This window comes from Delphinapterus leucas, chromosome 13 (assembly GCF_059928025.1).
Source record: "Delphinapterus leucas isolate spDelLeu-1000000601 "Yukka" chromosome 13, BTC_Dleu_Yukka2, whole genome shotgun sequence".
Classification (NCBI taxonomy): domain Eukaryota; kingdom Metazoa; phylum Chordata; class Mammalia; order Artiodactyla; family Monodontidae; genus Delphinapterus; species Delphinapterus leucas.
In genome coordinates this window covers 81,223,494-81,238,031 of record NC_143141.1, presented here as the reverse complement: position 1 = coordinate 81,238,031, position 14,538 = coordinate 81,223,494, and the positions used below count along the sequence as shown (strand labels likewise).

The 14,538-nt window shown below is 44.5% G+C and overlaps 1 protein-coding gene across 1 annotated transcript; it reads left to right on the top strand.

Moving 5' to 3' along the window:
* Positions 1-1,041: 1,041 nt before the first annotated feature.
* On the top strand, positions 1,042-12,480 carry KCNS3 (potassium voltage-gated channel modifier subfamily S member 3). The gene is made up of 2 exons (XM_022554171.2): positions 1,042-1,627; positions 9,830-12,480. Exon 2 carries the CDS (start codon positions 9,886-9,888, stop codon positions 11,359-11,361), a length of 1,476 nt encoding a protein of 491 aa, XP_022409879.1. The 5' UTR covers positions 1,042-1,627; positions 9,830-9,885; the 3' UTR covers positions 11,362-12,480.
* The last annotated feature ends 2,058 nt before the right edge of the window (positions 12,481-14,538 follow it).

The following is a 14,538-nucleotide window of genomic DNA, read 5'->3' as shown; positions in this document are numbered from 1 at the left end:
ATATATATGTGCTGTATCCTTTAAAAAAGGCACAACATTTCTGCATTTCAAGTGAAACACAAACGTCTGGGGCTAACCCTTTGAGGTGCTGCTGGGAGTCTGTGGAGGAGAAAGAAGAGGAAGGGGGAGGAGGGTGTTAGCTCCTGAATTGATCTTATTTATCCCTGTTGAGATTTCTCTCCCTCTTTTGCCACGTGTCCCATCTCAGAAGTTCAGTTTGGGTAATGCTGCAGTTTTCTCCGGATCCTGGCTCATTATCATCTCTATTAGAGCTGGAAATTCACTGAAGGGTTGCTCTGGCCACTGTTGGGACCGGCTTGGAAACTGTTCCTGCTTTGCTCCCTCTCAAGGCCCCCTGGGTGTTGGTAGGACACCTCCACTTGTTTGTTGTTTGGTTTGGGGACTGTGGGCTCCTGGGGTAGGGTTGAGGGCAGGCACTGCGTCTTGTTATAATCCTAATGCCCTGGATAAGGCTGGGCAGAGCTTCAACTATAATGAAAGTTTGTAATGACTGACATAACTGGAGGCACTGCTTTCAGTTCTTTCTGCAGCTCAGAATCAATCTTTTCTTCTTTATCTTCTCCTCCTCCCCTTTGAACCTAGCATTGATTGGAAAACGTGAAAATCAATGGATAGATGCTTAGATACTAGTATAAATCTATGGGAATGCGCCACCGTGAGGCAAGGCTTACCTTGTTGGGAATTGAAGGTTTTTTTTTTACTTTCTTTAACTTTTTTCAGAGAGAAAAATTGAAATTTGTCCTTATATTTGTTTTGATACAAACTTAATTCTCCCCCATACATCACACACACACACACACACACACACACACACACACACACACACTAACTAGAGAACTTTGATCTAACACATGTAGTCATTTCTGATCTGTGAAATATGACAATGGCCAAATGAAGCAAAATGGAATTTGGCCAGCCTTCGAAACCTATTGATTTCAAATTAGAGCGGCAGTATTGATTCTGTTAGCACAGTCACACTCAGAACTTGGTCTCTAATGTGGGTTAAAGGTACTCATTTAGAGGTTTATAAGTATATCCTTGATGAATTAGCTAATATTATGAATTAGCTAAAATAATGCTCCTAGAAGAAGCTGCCTGGGAGGTGACTGCAGTCCTAATTCTAGTGCCTCGTTTTATCCTTGGATATTTTCTCGGCCTTGGGGTCAGTGGAGATGTCCCACGTGTCCACTCCAGTCAAGATCTGAGAGTCCTGGGGCCTGAAAGTGGTTGTGAATCCCTTCCCGATGTCTCTGTAGCCACGTGTCCAGTGGGAGTGACGGGTCCCTGAGAGTTAGATGGGGCTCTAAGATATGGGTCTAACCAGTAAAACACCCAGAACAATGAGTCTGAGATAAAACTTCTTGTATGTGTTTTCCCCTTGGAGTTACAACTTGACTCATGCTTTCTTCTGCAGGCGAGAGTGACTTCCCAGCGACTGCCTTGGCCAGTACAACCAGAGAACAGGATTCTTCTCTTCTTTTTGGCCACTAAATGCCTCTGTGCACCACGCTTTCCAGTGAAGGAAGAAGGGCGGAGCTTCTTGGATGACGATGGACATTCCACCGGGCAGGATGAGGGCAGAGTGTGTGACCTCAACACCACAAGGGTAAGCGCTGCCTCTCTGACGTTTTCTCCGACACTGTTACTTATCAAAGGTAGGGGAGGACAAACCTTACAGTGCAGGGACAGGAATGAAAGTCAGACATCAGGGAGACTCTTCCGACTGTAAAATCCACTGGGCAGTTGGGGCAGATGGCTAAGGGAGAAAGGGAGAGTGCCAGCCTGGAAGGATGGGGCTGCAGTTGTCCTGGGGGACATGGCAGGTCAACTATGGAAGATGCTGTCGTCTTTGTGGCTCACCCCCTTTTGTTGTTTGTAGTTCAGACTTGAGGGAGTGACACTACTGTTACTGTGACAAGGTTCCATTTGTGTCTATTTGAGTCGGTCTGGCTTGAGATCGGTGCGTAGACCTGGGGTTGGTAAGAATCTCACTCAGGTCACAGATTGAGGGCTTATTGGCAGTGCCTGGCCCAGGGGTACATTTTTGTTTGAGCCACATAATGTTAAAAACTTTTTGGATCAATTCTAATTACAGTTGAGATATACCACGTAAAAAGCAGGATTTCTGGGTTTTCCGGGAACACTGTAAGATACACCTAGACTGGCCCTCTCTGTTCCCACAAAGGACTCTGGTGCTGAGTAGCCTTTACCACTTAGACAAGCATGGGTGGTTCACCACAGTCCCCAGCCTGACCACTTCACTTGTGTAACTTACTTGTTTGGCCACTGGAAGCATTTCATTTCACCATATGCCTGATCTAGATCATTCTGCTGGCTCTTTCACAAAAACAGTGATAGTTTTTGCTAATTCTTCCAGATAAAAGTGTCTTTCGCTAGACGGTGGACAGCAATTAGCATAAGGGGCTGTGGAGATGACGAGACATGGTCCCCTCTGCAGAAGAGCTTGGAGTCTAGTGACAGCCGTGGTCAGACTTGTGGAGCATAGAGAACTGTAAAAACACTATAATCCCTTGTGGTAGGGGCTCAAATAAAAATGCACCTGCAGGGCTGTGGGAAAAGGTGAGCAGAGCCGGCAAGCAGGGGCAGGGGTGAACTATTAATTTGGCGTAGGTGCGTTCAAATGCTCCAGTACTCCCTCTTCTGGACACCAGAATGTCACTCTGACAGCCGTTTGTACGTGCGTCCCTCCATGTAACATGACTCAGGTGGAGCTGTGACTCAGATGGAGCTACTGCAGAGTTAAGGCTCCCCTCTTGGGGCAAAGTCCCCATTTTTCCTGTTTCTGGTTGAAAATCTTTCACCTGGGGTTCTTTGCTTTTTACAAATAGGAGAGATTTCTGGCTTTTCGTCTCACTGAATCAGCCCTCTGAGCAGCCTTCCTGCTTGGAGATGAGCTGCGTGGATTACAGGGATCCCTGGAGTTTCCAGAGGGGATTGGCCACACTAAATAGAGTCCAGAGGGAATAAGTACCACTCTAATATGACTGGTCCAGGTGGAGGGGGCAAGAGAGGGAAGGGAGTAAGTAGGGGCAGGAAAGGGGAGGTAGGGATACTGTTACCTTAATGTCTTATTTTTGGAATAAGGTTTTACATGTATCTTATGCTTTGTGTTTTCAAAACACGTTTGCGTTTGTTATTGTATCATCAAGGTGTGTACATCATCTTTTGTAGATCAAGAATCTCCCACCCAAGGTCATGTAGCTGGGGAGTGGCAGCTCAAGCACAAGTTTTCAGAGTCTTGACGTTTTTCTCTATTCTTTAGTTGCTTCTATAGTTCAGCACAGATAAGGGGACCTGGTGGGTTCATTTCTTTCAATTCGACATTTAAAAGTTGGGTTTAGGTGATGAATGTTCTGAATTAGGGCGACCTGGGACCTATGCCACAGGTGTGTTGTCAGCTGCACCTAATGCTGTTGGAACGTGTCAGATGTGGAACAGACCAGGAGGGAGTTTCCTTGCTGTTTATTTGGCCAGTGGGAATCACACTTTATATCCAGGCTTCCTCACTGGGCTGGGAAGAACCGTTTGGAAGGCTACTGGGGGGATTGGCTCCATGTAGAAGGCTCAGGATGCCCAGGAAATGCTGATCCCTGGAAACAAAGACTTAAATCCAGCAAGCTCTTTGAAGTTTTGTGTGTCCTGTACTCTGGCTCTGGACATGTCCTCCTAAATGTCTCATAAACAGCTGTTTCTTTCTCAGGATTGTGCTATTTTAGCTGCTGTAAAAACGCTCTGATTCACAAAGGCCTGAATCAAGAACCACTAGCATTTCCATTTCCAAATTCACAGTCAGGGTGGACCGTGCAATGCCATTGACATTTCATTAATACTCTCTGCTCCTCTATGGCCCCACATTGACTTCTGATTTTCTTTTCCTTACACGTTACCCACCCCAGTGCACGGGGAGCTTGCTGTAGGAGAAAATCATCACCAGGGAAGGTTCCTGGTGAGAGGATGCTCAATACTTGGGTGTGGATTGAATTTAGATTTTCAAGTCTGTTTACATTTGTTTAGTTTTACTTGGAATATTCTCATATGGCATGGCCAGAAATACAATTTAGTATGACCTACCCTTTTTAAAAACATAAATTATTTTTCTTTTAAATTTAATAGAACGAAATACAGCTCTTTCAGAAGAATGTTCCAAAAAGATGGCAGCATTAATGCAGAAAAATGCCCCCCCCTTTTTTTGGATTTCATGATAGGACTAATGTAGATTTTGGACAAGTGGGAAGGAAAAAAGAATCAAGGTTTTCTGTTTACTTTTACGGAATTGATTTTAAAAAGTGGTTCTGCCCAATAAAGCAAGTACAAGTGGCTTGTATTTGTTTTGCTTTTGTTACTTTTCTGAGCAAATCAAGTGCATTATCAAAGGCGCTCACGCACATGTGTGCATGTATATGTCTCACCCTTGAAAAGACACAGTTTTGAGAGTATTTTTAAAGTGATTTTGAAAGCATGAGGCAAAGAGAGCGATAAGAGGTTAATGGCTTTGGAAAGGCTTTATGGGTGCCACTTGGAGAGAAGTGGATCAATGTGGTTTTTCTTTTAAGCTGCCAGAGAATATCTTGGATTTTTGACATCTGCTCTTTCTTTTCAATCTTACACATACCAAGAGGAACAAGGTGGCCACATACAGTATATGATGTTCTCACCGTGAGTGATTTGGGTTGATAGCCAGCAGGAGGATTGATACAATGAACCGAAGCTCTTCTCGAGGAAGACAATGAAAATAGCATTTGATTTTCCTACCTTGTGGCCAGATGCCTTTGGGACCCACAGATGTGCCTGATTTGAGACCACATGTGTCCTTGGTGTGCTAGTACCAAATCTCCTACCAAAGAATATAGCATTCATTAATGAGGATGACTGCTAAAATATGTAAAGTTGAAGATCAACCAGTCCCTCCTTCCTCCCACTTAAAAAAAATTAAATACTCATATTTGAGGCATACTGGAAAGAGTTTGCCCTGTAAAAGCTGTATAATGTTGGCTAAACTATGAGCCTCAGATTTCCCTGTTTGCAACATGGGGTATAAGATCTACCCCTTAGGACTGTGGGAGAATTAAATGAAATGATTCAGTCATTCAGGGATACTTACACTGAGGTACTGCTTGAGATTCTGGGAGTTAAAAGGTGCACAATAGTGTATATGAAAGCATTTACCACAGCGCATGGCTCAAAAAGGTGCTTAGTAAATTTTTCTTAAAACATTGTTGATGGAGAATTTTAATATGTACAAAAATAGAACAATGCATTAACCTCCTCTGTACCCATCTCTCAGCTGCAACGATGGTCGTAATTATTAATTCATGGCCATCTTGTATGACAGTGCCTCCACCCTGTCCCCCCAACCCCACATCAATGGATTATTTTGAAATGAATCCTAAATGTAGTATAATTTTATCCATAAGATCTTAGTGTATATTTCCAAAAGATAAACATTCTTTTTGAGAGCGTAATTACAATACCATTAGCACATTGAAAAACTGACAGTTATTATTTTATGTCATCAAGTGTCTAGTTTAGCATTCAAATGTCCCTGATTTTCATATGTATCATTATTATTTTTTTTTTTCGGTACGCCGTCCTCTCACTGTTGCGGCCTCACCCGCTGCGGAGCATAGGCTCCGGACGCGCAGACCCAGCAGCCACGGCCCACAGGCCCAGCCGCTCCGCGGCAGGCGGGATCTTCGCGGACCGGGGCACGAACCCGCGTCCGCTGCATCGGCAGGCGGACTCTCAACCACTGCGCCCAGGGAAGCCCATCTTTTCATGTACTTTTTGGTCATTTATATATCTTTGGAGAAATGTCTAGAAAATCCTTTGCCCATTTGTCTTTTTACTGTTGAGTTGTAAGAGGTTTTTTTGAAAATCCTATTCTGGATACTAGACCCCTATCAGATATATGATTTGCAAATATTTTCTCCTATTTTGTGGGCAGTTTTGCTAGATATGTCCAAATTCCCCTTCATAAGATTCCCTTTCATTTGTATTCCCAGTCTGTGAAAGTGTTTGCTTCCCCATATACTTGATAATAGAGTATGTAGTCCAATTTTTGGATTTTTTTTTCCATTTTGGTATTGGATATGATACTGCACCATAAGTTTAATGTGCATTTATCTTATATGAGCAAGGTAGAACATTTTTTTTTCCTGTTTTAAGACCCATCTGCATTTTTTTCTGTGAACTGTCTGTTCATATCTGGTCCGTTTTTCTATATTGTTGTTCTCTTTTTTCTTCTCTGTCTACAGCTTTTTACATGCTAGGTATATTAACCACTTGTCTGTGATGTAAGTGGCAAATATTTTTTCCCGTATTCTCTTTTTTAACATTGCTTATGGCATGTTTTTCCATACCAAAAATTTTACTTTTATGTAATCAAAAATTTTTTATTTTTTTCTATATTTTTAGTCACAATTAGAGCAGTTTGTCTCACTTATAGAGGAATTGACCCATGTTTTTATTTAGTGTGTGCACAGTTAAATATATGTATATATATATATATATATATATATATATATATGGTTCACACTAAGTGTGGGTGTGTGTGTATATAATATACATCCCTTTATATGTACATTTACATATAGCTTCATATATAAAATATATACTATATATAAATATATATTAAATATATATAGATATACCTTTGATGCAGCAACTCTTTTCTGAATGGGAGTAAATGATGGCTGTTAAATAAATGCTGGCCTGAATATAGGAATCTTGTAAATAATGATGTTCAGTATCTGCTTTTCTTATGCCACTTTGGATGCGTGAGCCAGCACGCTGTAGAGCAGAGGGGTTGGCCTAAGGAGCCCTGGCTTGGGTTTTGCTCTAACCCTTAATAGCTGCCTGGTGCCCATTCATCTCTTCTGATCCTGCTTCCTCACCTGCAAAATCCCAAAGTAATAGTGAGGAGCAAAGCATGTAAGGACTGTTTGTAATTGGCCACGGACTAGCTGTATGTAAGGGAACCTTGCTACAGTCTGTAAAGGTGGGCGTCTTCTTTTTGCCTGCCCTCCATAGGCTGCTATGGGCCAGACACAGCCAAAGAAATCGACACTGTACTCTGGCCGCCGTGACGTAGAGAATCTCATCTTGCCCTCTGAGCTGAAGCATTTGATCTGATCCAGAGATGCTTTCCTTTTTCCTTCTTCTGAAAGACCCACAACAAGAGATTCCTGGTTTTATGATGTGTGTTGCTTCTGTGATTAGACTTTGAGGAATGAGTGGACCTCAGAACGGGCTCTCTTTTACTGGCATGGAGTCAATACAAAGCAAGGAGGACAGAGCAAGAAGAAGGATATTATGGTTGATAATATTGTTCTTTGGAGAAGTGACTGTGAAACAGTTAGGAAGTGGATGGCACACTGTCTGATTGAGACTGACTTGAGCAGGTAGAATCATGAAGGCAGACAGTGGCTTTCTACCGTTGTGGGCTTCCAGGAGAGCCAAGGAGATAAAAAATAATCCACCAGGAGATAATGTCCATTCAAGCCTTAATGCTAGCTTAGCTACAACTAGTTCCTTGGAACATTTTACTACCCTACTTGCCATGAGCATAAGCCTGCTTTCAGAGGCTTATGGAAGCCTCTGAAAGCTTTCTGAGGTTCCATAAATATTTGGACCAAGCCGTAAGCTCTGATTTAAGCCCTTCAGAGAAGATCTCTAACTAAAAATAGAAAGCGGAGGCAGAAAAAAATCAAGTCTTTTAAAGAGGTCAGCAAATCTATGAAGCTTCTTGCCATGCCAGGCTGAGGTCTCTGGGTTCATGGGAACACATTCAGTGCTGGTGAGTCCAGAGCAAATGGCCATGTATTCCTTATGACACTAGGCTTCCTCCTAGGGTGGATGGCAGAGGGCTGTGTTTTCAGGCTGCGTGCTCTGGGGTGTCCTTTTCAGAGGAGGAATCTCTCGTCTCGCCGACAGATTGGGCTTTCCGTAAACATAAGGGCAAGAAATTCCTACTTGACCTTTATGGTTCCTCTAATGATGTCACCCACTAATGCAGAGTAGAAAACACATCCTCCTTTTGACTTTCCACTTCCTTATCTTTTCCTTCCAATCAACCACCAAGTCCTGTCAATTCCACTTCATAAACTTCCGAATTTGTCACTTTATATACACCACTGCTGTATGAGTTTGGGTCCTCTCACCTATTCTATTGAAGCCCTACCTCCTTGACTCCAGCCATTCCCACCAGCAGTCTTCCCTCCTGCTGTCAATGGGGTTTTTCCAAGTTACAGCCACAAATATAGCCATGCCCACTTATTGATTAAGATGATTTAGTGGTCTTACCTACAGGATCAACTCCAGACTCTTTAGATTGATACCCAAGTCTTTTTACAGTCTGGCTTGTGCCCACCTTTTGATACCCTTGGTTGGGAATGTCCTTTTCCCTCTTTGCTCAGCTCTGCTTAAACCTTTAACATTTGACCTGAATAGGACCTCTGCCATGAAGCTTCTCCAGACAGAGGTCATTGTTCTTCTCTCAATAAACCCAAAGATGCTTGACTCATTTCTGTTATAACACTTCCCACATTGGGTTATTAGATTATAATAAGGAAAAAAAAAATAGGAAGGGATGGGGGGGGGGATGTGTGTAGTGGAAATAGCATGGGCTTGGGGGTTAATCCAACTTGGGTTTAAATCATGGCTCTACTCAACTTCTCTGAGTATCTATTTTCCTATACACCTACCTTATAGTACTGGAAGGATTAAAAGACGTAATAAAAACAAAACATCTACTAGTACTCGGTTGGAACTTAGTATATGACAGTTTCCTACCTTTCTTTTATTTGCATCATTGGCTCTGAGGAAGCGTTATTCTATTGGATGATGGTCAAAATCTATTATTTTTCTCTCTGAGAAATGGTTCTGGTACATCCTGGTTAGCGTCAAGAATAAAATAGCCTGTGCGTGCTGGGCCGGTATAGACTTGGGTGTCGTAGATTGGGAGCGTGTGGGAAACTGTGAAGGGAGGGAGGAGATGGCAGAGGAGCTTGTTCGTGTCAGGAAACTGATAGTGCAGTTAGCTTGAAAAGGTTCCCTAAGTCACTTTCTTCCCTTGTGGATGTACCTGAAACCCCATCCCATAGAGTGTAACTATATCTTTTAAGATACTTAGGGACAGGGAGGTAATTATATCCTTTTGATTGTCCACATCGAAACGTGGGGAATAGGGCTTTTTCTAAACAGAGTGAAACCTTGCAGCGTAAGAGGAAACCTACATCTTTTGTAAGAGCTGAGCTGAGCCCCCAGGGATGTGTGGGTTGCGGACGAGGTGCAGAGCAAAGGACAGAGCTGTTCCTGAGGGTGCACGACCAAGCCCTAGGGGCCAGGAGAGATGAGCTACAAGCTGGGCAGCAAGTAGCCTGTCACGTCTGAATTGAGCATTTCCAAATGAGGAAGCCTCGTGGTTGAGACTGGAGGTGCTTGTATTGTGTAAGTGATCCCAAATGCATTGCTTTTGGGGGAGTGGGAGGTGATGTTGGATGACTAAAAAATAGAGAAATAGGAATTGGGGTTCATAAAATTTATATGGCAGTCTTTTTCCAAACAATGGATATATAAACCCATTTTTAAAAAAAAACGAAAACCAAAAACCTGTTTTGTGTCGATTCTCTTCTAATCAAAAAGGGGATAGCGTACTCTTTTTTTTTTCTTCCTGTTTCCTGTTTTGCTTTTAATGTAGCCCATCATCCTGGAAAGGGCAGTTTAAAAATAAGCTTGGCACGGCTGGCTTCATGGGACAGGGCTAAATGCCGTCTTATGTTCCTTCCAGGTCCAGCGTGAACTCCATCTCCCTTCCCAGCCAGCTCTCCACCGCCTGTATCCACCATGGTGTTTGGTGAGATTTTCCATCGCCCTGGACAAGACAAGGAACTTGTCAACTTGAACGTGGGGGGCTTTAAACAGTCCATCGACCAGAGCACCCTCCTGCGGTTTCCTCACACCAGACTCGGGAAGCTGCTCAGCTGCCACTCGGAAGAGGCCATCCTGGAACTGTGTGATGACTACAGTGTGGCCGATAAAGAGTACTATTTTGATCGGAACCCCTCCCTGTTCAGATACGTTTTGAACTTTTATTACACGGGGAAGCTGCACGTCATGGAGGAGCTGTGCGTGTTCTCGTTCTGCCAGGAGATCGAGTACTGGGGCATCAATGAGCTCTTCCTCGATTCCTGCTGCAGTAATCGCTACCACGAGCTCAAGGAGGAAAACCACGAGAAGGACTGGGACCAGAAAAGCAACGACGTGAGTACTGACTCCTCCTTCGAAGAGTCGTCTCTGTTCGAGAAGGAGCTGGAGAAGTTTGACAAGCTGCGATTCGGTCAGCTCCGGAAGAAGATCTGGATTCGCACGGAAAACCCAGCCTACTGCCTGTCGGCCAAGCTCATCGCCATCTCCTCCCTGAGCGTGGTGCTGGCCTCCATCGTGGCCATGTGCGTCCACAGCATGTCGGAGTTCCAGAACGAGGACGGGGAGGTGGACGACCCCGTGCTGGAAGGCGTCGAGATCGCGTGCATCGCGTGGTTCACCGTCGAGCTGGCCATCCGGCTGGTTGCTGCTCCCTGTCAAAAGAAATTCTGGAAAAACCCTCTGAACATAATCGACTTCATCTCCATTATTCCCTTTTATGCCACGTTGGCTGTAGACACCAAGAAGGAGGAGAGTGAAGACATTGAAAACATGGGCAAGGTGGTCCAGATCCTCAGGCTTATGAGGATTTTCCGCATCCTCAAGCTTGCCCGGCACTCGGTAGGACTTCGGTCTCTCGGTGCCACACTGAGGCATAGCTACCACGAAGTTGGGCTGCTGCTTCTCTTCCTATCGGTGGGCATTTCCATCTTTTCCGTGCTTATCTACTCTGTGGAGAAAGATGACCACACGTCCAGCCTCACCAGCATCCCTGTCTGCTGGTGGTGGGCCACCATCAGCATGACGACCGTGGGCTACGGAGACACCCACCCTGTCACCTTGGCTGGGAAGCTTATCGCCAGCACGTGTATCATCTGTGGCATCTTGGTGGTGGCCCTTCCCATCACCATTATCTTCAACAAGTTTTCCAAGTACTACCAGAAGCAAAAGGACATTGAAGTGGACCAGTGTAGTGAGGACCCACCAGAGAAGTGTCATGAGCTCCCTTACTTTAACATTAGGGACATTTATGCGCAGCGGATGCATGCCTTCCTCACCAGTCTCTCTTCTGTGGGCATCGTGGTGAGTGACCCCGAAGCCACAGACGCTTCGAGCATTGAAGAGAACGAGGATGTTTATAACACGGCATCCTTGGAGAATTGCACGGCGAAATGAGCAGGGACGTTTGTGCCTGTACCTCGTGTCCCTTACCGATGTTAGGTTAACACAGCTTTATAAACCTCAGTGGGTTTGTTAAAATCATTTAATTCTCAGGGTGTACTTTTCAGCCATATTTGGACATTTCACTGCTCTGAAATGATAGAAACGTCTTTATTTTTTTCAGAGAGGCGAATTAAATGCCTTGCTCTGAAATTTATTCTTTATAAGAGAGAGTTGTGATATGATTTTTGAAAAACAAAAGGTAGATGGTATTGGGTGGGATCTCTTGCTACGGCTTACGTATCATTCCGTGTTTATCATTTACTCACATTGAGCTAACTGTCAATTACTGACAAGTAGAATCAAAGGCCCAGCTGACTGAAGATTACAAGCATGTAAGATCCACAAAATGAGACAATGCATGTCAATCCATGTTCACGTTCTAAACATGGACATTAGGAGCCTAATAAACTGCCTAATTCAGTATGGAGAATGTCTTGGTCGTATGTTTTTATGTCAAGTAAGTATGTTTCAGTATATTCACAATTGGCTTGGGAGGGAAAAGCTCTTTTTGGCACACATTAAGAGCCCTTTCTGTGTGTTTCTGAATTTTGGATATACATCAACAGTGGGCTAGTTCTTTTGTTCAGTAGACTTGGTAGTGGTTGGCAAGTGGGAGGATCACGTTCATGATTAAACCACACTGTCCAGTGTAACCCGGTTATGCGTGTACATGTTTAGGACGTACTCAAATTGGCATAGGTGCATGAAACATGTGTCCTTACAGATATGTTTCCAGTATATATTTTCTAATTTCTACTGCTCAGATCAAACCTCATCACCTGAAAATTACGCAGAGCAGAGTAGACTTACACGCTCACAGGCAGAGATACATTCAGTGAATGGAAGAAAGGAGAAATGCTGTACAAACACAGATGTGATTCACTATGGCCAGAGGAGCGAGACTTAAATCACTGAACAGAGCTACGCCAGCAGCTGTGAAATGAGCCAACATTTAAAAATAGCCTGAGAGGCAGTCATGTCCGCCTCTTATGTTTCTACCCCTCATAACGAAAGACACACGTACTCATATCCAGAGCAGTGGCAGCAATTCTATCCCAGGTGGAGAGAATTTAGCTAAAATCTTAATTTTGGAGTTGTATGGTGACTCTAACTCATGCTGTCAGACTGGGTTGTTTCCATGAGATCTTCTGAATGGAAGAGCCATGTGGATTTATGATCCCACTTTTCATGTTTGCAGATGGGTTTTGTTGAAAGAAGGATATTCTCTGTAGGTTATCTGATGATGGTAACCTTTTGACTCATCACTCCTTCTAATGTTTTCTTGACTTCTGAGTTGGATACCACTGAACAGGGTTTATAGTTATTTTTCAATCTGGAGGTTTATTACATGCATGTGTATCATCCCCTGCCCATTGAAAAAAATGTTTCTTTTTCCCCAAGTGCCTTTGATGTTGGCATAAATACAGTTTTGAAGCATGGCAGTAGAACTTGGAACCCAGTTTTATTTAAGATTTCCCAAATAGTCATAAAGTAATTGAAGACTGCTTATATAGTAATAGTAATAGCAATAGTAATAACAATAGTAGTGGTAATAACAGCAACAGCAATAATAATAATAAGCTACTCTGTAAGGGCTTTACCTATATAATCTCATTTATTCCTTACAACATCCCTAGCAGCAAGGCTTTATTACTGTCTCCATTTAAAAATGAGGACACAGGACTTCCCTGGTAGTGCTGTGGTTAAGAATCTGCCTGCCAATGCAGGGGACAAGGGTTCGAGCCCTGGTCCGGGAAGATCCCACATGCCGTGGAGCAACTAAGCCCGTGCGCCACAACTACTGAGCCTGCGCTCTAGAGCCCGTGAGCCACAACTACTAAGCCCACACGCCATAACTACTGAAGCCCACGCGCCTAGAGCCCGTGCTCCGCAACAAGAGAGGCCACCGCAATGAGAAGCCTGCGCACTGCAACGAAGAGTAGCCCCCGCTCGCCGCAACTAGAGAAAGCCCGTGCGCAGCAACGAAGACCCAACGCAGCTAAAAATAAATAAATAAAATAAATAAATTAAAAGAAAAATATGAGGACACAAGGTCACAGGAAAATGGCTTAAGTTCACACAGGGAGTAAGAGTTGGGCTTAGAGCCCCAGGAGCCGGATTCTAGAGCCTTTGCCTTGAACACGGCACTGCCTCCTCCTCTCCTGGGTTCAGGAGTGGATTTAAGGATGCGTCAGGGCCACGTTCATCTGAAGAGATAAAAAGCAATAAACTCCGTCCGACGTTGATTTTTCCAGGAAGTGAGTGGAAAGGGGAAATGCTGGCTTATGTACCGTCCCTCTCCTGACTCACAAAGCAGACACATTTGTTGACAGGGCAGAGTTTTCTAGAAGCTGGAACAGGCTCTGAGGGCCCTTCCCTGCCCCCGAGTGGTAGAAACAGCGGGAAACCTGTGGTTCTACAAGAATCCAGGAATGTCTCTCAGCTTGTGGGTCCTTAAGAAGAGCTTCCAAACCTGGATGCTTGTATACTCTGAGCTCTTGCAAGGTCGCAGCTGTACGGGACTTGTGTTTCCACCGGTACTGCGTGTTAATTCGTGGAGGTAGCTCGCCAGACCGCCTGAGCGCGTGCGGAGTGAGTGGAGCTGGTGGCTCCCCTCTGGGCTTGGCCAGCTGGAACTCCTTCCCCCAGGACCTCACCTCAGTCCCTGTCATGCTCTTCAGTCAAAACTCATGCCACACCATTAGGCCTCTGTAGCAATAGAGCTGCAGTGCCTTCTGTGTCTATGCCTCTCAGCTTTCCCGCGATGCACGCAGGTCACCTCTTGGTCATTCCCACATGGTGAGATGGCGGGGTCCTTCTTGTGAGGGGGGCTGAGTCAGAGGCTGAACACCCACTGCACAGGGATGCTGGCGGTGGAGTGGGTGCAGAGGGCAGAGGAAGCCAGGCAACCTGACCTAATGGGCACTGCCTCTACATGAGTTGATCAGTCCCAGGTGCCGGGGTGCATTCGTTCCAGTGGGACCAGGCCACTTCGCAGAGTTTTGTCTTTTAATTCTTTCAAACTCCTTGTTCCTACCCTGTGACCTACGTGTGCCTACTCTTCAGGATCCACGGTTATCATTTCATAAGAAACTTATTTTATCTCTTCCTCGACTCACTTCCTCTCCT

Bases quoted from the DNA above. Each gene is read 5' to 3' on its own strand.
- KCNS3 (XM_022554171.2), top strand. From the start codon at position 9,886: ATGGTGTTTGGTGAGATTTTCCATCGCCCTGGACAAGACAAGGAACTT.